This window comes from Pundamilia nyererei, unplaced genomic scaffold (assembly GCF_000239375.1).
Source record: "Pundamilia nyererei isolate P.nyererei 1_Seehausen unplaced genomic scaffold, PunNye1.0 scaffold00010, whole genome shotgun sequence".
NCBI lineage: Eukaryota > Metazoa > Chordata > Actinopteri > Cichliformes > Cichlidae > Pundamilia > Pundamilia nyererei.
The window spans coordinates 233,351-240,334 of NW_005187411.1; the positions used below are offsets into that span (position 1 = coordinate 233,351).

Below are 6,984 nucleotides of genomic sequence, written 5' to 3' on the forward strand. Positions count from 1 at the left end.
AAATATAACAGGACACTGGCGTAAATTCTCGACTGGCTCATACTTATGTTTAATCAGTTTTCTGTTTGACGTTTAGTCAGCTGTGTAAAAACCAAGGAGGGGGATTAATAAAGTTTTATTTCATCTAATCTAATCTAATCTAATAACTTTAATCTCAGCCAAACCGATTTACTCACGAACAAACAAAACACTGAAAAAAGCCCAACAATAACATTTTTAGGTTGTCTAAGTGACATATATTACGTTTAACCCGAGCAGCGAAAGTCCGCGGTGATCTGAAAATGATGTGCCGGGAGTTGTGCCGTTCTCGGCCGCATCAGTAACCCTCGAGCTCCCGGCTAGCTATCGAGCTGGTGGGTAGCAGAAGCCTCCGAAAACGTCGAAGCACTTTTGCAAATATGCGATATCTTGATAAACCGAGCAGATATTTGATGTTTACACAACTACTTTCTCGCCTGAAAATATGTTAAAAGGTTATTTTGTGACCCAGAAAGATTAGTATGAGTAATTTTAAAACTTAGTAGCGGCCGCCATTGCTGGAAACTGGAGTTTGGCTGGGCCGCGCTATGAATTCTGGGATATGGTAGGCCACGAAGGACACACCCAACCCATCCTTCAAATTCGGGGAAAAGGAGGACGCATTTGTCGGCTACATTCGGAGGAGTCTACGAATTTGGACAGCCTTCGGCGCGTCGCTGTGACGTAATCGGTCTACAAATGCGGCCTCAGGAGGATGCAGCCCATGAATTTGGACACGACCATGGTCAAGACAACTCCCTGAAGTCAAAACAGTATTTGAATGGTGAACAAAGGTGTTTTTAGTGAACGTGTCATGGTTGTTGGTGCCAATCTGGCTGTTCTGAGTATTTCACAAAATGCTTATTTACTTTTCTCACACAACCGTCTCTAGTTATTGAATGTAAATTATGTAATGAATGTAAAGGCTGGAATGCGAGTACAGGTCTAAGATATCATTTTCAAACTGTGATGGTTCATACCAATAACAGCATGAGCCTTTCATTTTGGGGAAAACTGGGTCAAGGTCACAACAAATGATAAAATATATAAGAATTTTATATTACCAACATTATCCTTAGACCTTAGGAGGAAGGGCCTCGTCCTTCAAGACCTTGTATTTACATGTTGACTTTACTCTCAAAATAGTATTTAAACTTTATTCCCTAAGCTCTTTCTATCTAACACATTACAGAGACACTTGGTGTTATTGTCTTGCCAAAGAATACTTGGCATATTGTGGTGACTCGATAGGGATCAAACCACCAACCTTACAATTAATAGGTGACCTGCTCTACCTCCTGAGCTACAGCCACCCCAGATAAAAATGCTTTCCCCATCTCTGATTCTTCCAACCTGACAACTGGGCAAATTCTATGGGACGTTATATTGTGGATTTAGTAAATGTTTCTACTCTCTTCAGGTGGCATAGGCAGGACAGTTAAAATATTTGCAGTTCTTCAAGTCAACAGTTTTATATTAAGGACTATTTAAATGGTCACACTCATATCACACAGCATTGGAACCAATGTGTTCTTCAAAACGCTTGTAGTTATTCAAAGTAGGCAATTAAGCCATATTCAGGTAAGTGTAGGGATTTTACTGGCACTTGGTGCAAAATATTCAGAAAACAATGACACAATGAATTCACAAATGCCCCTGATTCAAAGATGCACATTCACGATCTGATTCACTGTGTTTTATCCATTAGTTCTATGTCAAGTTCAACATCCCCACCCTCTTCAACACCTTGTCCACGTTGGGAATGAGTTTTTCCTGAAAGTCCCACAGTCGTTTATCCACATTAAGTTGCTCCAGGGTTAATGATCCCTGTAGAGCCACACGGACATGAATGATCCGACAAACATCTAGTGGAACCTTGTAGCGTTCTCCAAAATTCTTGATCACTTCATGGACTGAAGTCCACTCCACCATTCTGTGACACAAAACACAAGACAGTTAACTGCTAGGAGTTAAGGGTACACCGATTACTGAAGATCCTGCTCTTTAGGAGTGCCCTGAAGGTTCTTTGAAAGTTTCACAAATCAGTCTTGGGGGACCCTTAGTGAATGTTCCCTGGGTTTTCTGGCAATACCTTAAGGGATGATCTCTGAAAAATTGGCAAAAATAACCCTCAGGTTGTTCGGACATTCTCTAAACTGTGACCTTTAGGAAACCCGTAGGGAGCCTTCCCTCAAGGTTTCTGTTTCCTGGGTTCATGTTTACATTTTGTGTTAGTTCTGTATGAGCAATATGACATATTTCAAATCTGAAAGTTCAAATGTTAATCAAATTAGATAGGAACAAAATAAGAACTTTTGTTAAATGTGTTTTGTACCTGGGACTGTCATTCCAACCAGTTTTGATGTTTCTCATATCTCATATCATGGTTTATCAAGTTCAATAACTAAGGTACTTATTTTTTTTTAACTTGCAGTCAAATGTATAATTAATTAAACCAAAGAACTGTATCCTAAATAGAGTAAATCTTCCGTCTGACAAATTCAGCTTACCTTGGCCGAACTATCATCTTGTGTGGATGGTATACGTTTCTGGCGGGGTCCTCCCTGTAGATGTGCTCCAGAATATTAATTCCTGGCACCCCGTTCCACTGAGGCAGGTGAAACCGTCCACTTGGCTCAAAGTGTTTCTTTGGGAAAATATGATTCTCAATAAGGAACACCCCTGCCTTCAAATTAGATAAAAACAAGTCAAATACAACTTATTGTATGGGATACTGAATTTTTGATGAAATGTATTTTCAAATTTATTACAAGAACAGCCTACATTTGGATGCTGATTTTGGAGCGTGTTCATCAAAGACATCAGGTCATCGTGCTGGTAAGGCATTATAATCTCATCAATGTCATTCAACAGGACGTAGCGAGAACGCTCCATTGATCTGTAAATGCACTCATTAAGTGTGGTCAGCTGGCCAAAGTAGTGCACGTCTCCTCCATGCTCTGAGTGAAGCCAGCCACGAGATGGATTCAGATGCTTGTCAATGGGCCAAGGAACCATTTCCACAAAGCCCTCGTCGCTGTAACTCTGCAACAGGCGATTGAGCTCTGGACCACAGCTGGTGTTATAGATCACCACTCTGTTCACACCCAGCAACCTGGGACAAAATAAGGCAAATTAGTTCATCGTTGTCAGCAAACAAAACAGATTACTAAAAACAATTGTGGTTTATATAGAAAATAGTTGGTCATTTTTCTATCCTTAGTATAATATTTATACTGTATTAGCCTGTACCTGTCACAATAGCTTGCAGCTATGTGACTGATAAAATACACAGACAAAAAATAATATTACAATCATTAAGAGTAGTCTGTGGTGTTTCTCAAGTAGGAGGGACACTGTCTATTCCTAACTGGTTCTGAACAGCTTTACATATCCAGTGTGGAGCAGGGAAATTATTTTACTGCTATTGTTAAATAATCATCATCATTACTATTGCATTAATAATATAATCTGCAGCATTGATATTGTATTCAGAGGTTTAAACAGTGTGTGTGTTTTAGAAAGACTAAATGCAGCAGGCTGACAGGAAGTTGCAGAGAGTTTGCAGAAGTGAAAGCAAAGTCTAGGTTATTCAAAAGATTCTGTTATACTTTTATATTTTTATATTAAGCTTTAGTAGAGGTTCTTGATTAAAACATTTATTTAGTAAAAGTCATATCCATAGTTTCAGTTCGATTATTACATATACGAGAGTGGTTTCTGTCTCTCTGTCTGGTTAGAGGTCAGGAGCTAGTCGGCGAGGTGAAGTAGGGTGCAATTGTGGTTAACACACACACACACACTCAGTTAGAGAGAATCATTTATAGGTGAAAGTTTAATCATGTTTTGCTTGGGGTTGCAAAAGGAGCAGTTTGTCGCAGAACTGCTGCTGATGTGTCTGGATGACAAGCGAGCATCCGGCAGTAACAGGATGTACCTGTTATAAAGACGACGGCGGCGTTCTTTTTAAATTGTGTTAAAAGTCATTGTGGTTTTGATTTGACGTATGTATAAAATGTATCTGTGACGCATGAGGGGGCGTCAGTAAATCAAACCCTGATGCTATAAAAATCTGTTTATGCTTTGATTAAGTCGAAGATCGATTGCTGTCTGCGTACAGAGTTGTTCTTCCCACACGTGTGTATTCATTAAAATCATTGTTTGACCAAGATCTTCTGGACCATGGTGGTTTGTACTCTCCCTCCTCAATTTTTGAACCTTAACACCAGTCATCCACCCATTCACACACTGGTGATGGCAAGCTACATTGTAGCCACAGCCACCCTGGGGCGCACTGACAGAGGCGAGGCTGCCGGACACTGGCGCTACCGGGCCCTCTGACCACCACCAGTAGGCAATGGGTGAAGTGTCTTGCCCAAGGACACAACGACCGAGACTGTCCAAGCCGGGGCTCGAACCGGCAACCTTCCGATTACAAGGCAAACTCCCAACTCTTGAGCCACGATCGCCCCAAAAATAAGGCAAATTAGTTCATCATTGTCAGCAAACAAAACAGATTACTAAAAACAATTGTGGTTTATATAGCAAACAGTTGGTCATTTTTCTATCCTTAGTATAATATTTATACTGTGTTATACTATTTATACTGTATTAGCCTGTACCTGTCACAATAGCTTGCAGCTATGTGACTGATAAAATACACAGACAAAAAATAATATTATAATCATTAAGAGTAGTCTGTGGTGTTTCTCAAGTAGGAGGGACACTGTCTATTCCTAACTGGTTCTGAACAGCTGGAAATCCACAGTTTACAGGGCTAAAAATCCATTTTCCTACAGTGTCTGAAAAGACGTACAGCTCCTGCAGAATTTTAAACCGTGCTCCCATAAATATTTAGTGCCAAGTGATAGACTTCTGAGGGGCAAGACACTATCCAACAGTTGTGTCTGTTACTCCAGAAGCAACAGAAGTAACAGACACAACTGTGCAATGTGATACAATCCAGACACTGCATTGAAGAGGAGCCTTTGCAGAGCTTGTTAGGTTTCATTCTGTGTCAGGACCAGCTGCTGTTGCACATTTTTGACTTTGTAGCTTGTGGTGGTGTTGCAGTACTCACTTGTACATCTCCAGAGTCTGTGCAAACTGAAGCACATTGTTGTAGTCACCAAAGAGGTTAGAGATGCAGACTGTGAAGTCAAACTGCATGTTTTCTTCCTTCTGACCAACTGTGTCTTTGTTTCTTATTGGGAGCCATTGATCAGTAGATGGACTCTCTTTGTCTGGTGTAGTCAAGAGAGTGACATGTGTCGCATTGCAGTTCTGAGGAATCTGACACATGACATCCGTAGTGACAAAGGGAAAACCAAAGTTATCTGGATGCTGTAAAATTGTTGCTGGAGTGGTTTTACTCAAATAACCAATACAGCAGAAAAAGCAGTGAAGGGGTTGGATGGAGTCTCTCCTAAATATGCCAATGATGCGTATATCAAAATCCTTCACTCTTTGGTCCATGTAGGCTGACACCAGTAAGTGCTTGGTATTGTTAAGCGGCGTGATGGTCTGCTCGGATATCCTCATGGAGCAAGCACTTGGCAGCCCAGATGGTTTTGGGATTGAGTTGTATGTGCTGGGCGTTTTCACAGTGAAGACCAAAAAGAGGAAGAGTGCAGTGATGAAGACGAGAACCAACTTCTTTTTAAAATGCTTTAACAGCTCCATCCAGCCAGTGGAGATGAAACCAGTTCCCAACCTGTACCAGAACACAGAATTGTGGTTAGTTTCAAAACTAGCAAAATTTGAACTCTGATGAAAAACCTCCAAAACTGCAGAAAAAATTGCAGGGAAAGAAAGGTGGTTTAGCAGCTTTAAATCTTAAAAGAAAAAAAAATAAATCTAGAACTACCAAATGTTCACATTACTTCAACCCAGTGTCTTCTTGCTGCGTAGTCTCAGATTACACAAACAAGGAACAACAATTAAAAATATCAATTTATTACAAAGGTTAGACCTAATGATGTTCTCTGGCTTTTGCTTGGACCCTTTGAAGTATAGAAAAGAGTGTCCCCTTCAGGGACTACTGTGATAAGCTGATAAAGACAATTAAGAGATAGGATAACTGGGGTGAGATCTAGCCTTAATCTGCCTCGGTAGATATTAATGAAGGACACTATCTATGGAAATTTTGGATAGTCATAGCTGGACATCCACAGATGTAATAGATACACTTAAGAGTTCCCATTATAGATATCACTCACTACACCATGGACAATGCCACACACAAAGAGGAAACCTAATTCTTATTGACATACTTTATTTCACTAGCTGGGCCAACATCCTCACTTTACGTTTGACAGCGTTTTAGTAGGTAAAAGTGAATGCTTTGACATGAATTGAGCTGCAGTTTGTGGAAGGCCTCAAAGGGGACTGGTGATGGCTCCCAGGTACTATATAGAAGTGAAGAAGGAGGGAGGGTGGGGCACGAAAACGAGAATGATCGGCTTGCAGAACTGGGGGAACCTATTTAGATGACAGCTGGAAGGAGCGTGTTTGGAGGTGTGGTCCTGCTCCTGAAATTCCGATACATAATCTCCAATGCTAAATCTGGAATACTAAATGGTTAAAGAACATTGTTATGCAATAACTGCAAGTTTCCCCTTGAACAGCTGCTACCAAGAAAAGAAGCCTCCTCTGTGTAGCCTTAAAGGTGAAGAGCAAATAAAATCTTTTGTAAAATTCGCATCTGCTTGTTTTGTTTAATTGCTTTCTTCCTAATGGAAACTGAAGGAGAACCTTCCTTTGTTGCAAAGAGGATATTGTAGCCGTCGCATTGAAATGTAATTATTATCATTTACCATTATGTGATTGCAATGTTTAAAATTTGGTGTTTAATCTGGATTCATGTTGTGTTGTCGCCACCTACTGGTGGGCCTGAGTGTGGCGCTTTGTGGTGCGCATGCTTTGGGGTGAGGCTCAATTAAGCGCACATGTCACCAGAGACTGAAG

The 6,984-nt window shown here is 40.6% G+C and overlaps 1 protein-coding gene across 1 annotated transcript in view; it reads right to left on the reverse strand.

Moving 5' to 3' along the window:
* Positions 1 to 715: 715 nt before the first annotated feature.
* Positions 716 to 6,984, reverse strand: part of LOC102193427 (uncharacterized) — a 32,783-nt gene continuing 26,514 nt past the window's right edge. Inside the window, exons 2-5 of the mRNA XM_005723692.1 lie at positions 5,099 to 5,731; positions 2,803 to 3,133; positions 2,529 to 2,704; positions 716 to 1,951 (exon numbers count right to left, since the gene is read on the reverse strand). Coding sequence (XP_005723749.1) covers positions 1,729 to 1,951; positions 2,529 to 2,704; positions 2,803 to 3,133; positions 5,099 to 5,700 — 1,332 coding nt within the window. The 5' untranslated portion in view covers positions 5,701 to 5,731 and the 3' untranslated portion in view covers positions 716 to 1,728. The remainder of the gene's footprint in view (positions 1,952 to 2,528; positions 2,705 to 2,802; positions 3,134 to 5,098; positions 5,732 to 6,984) is intronic.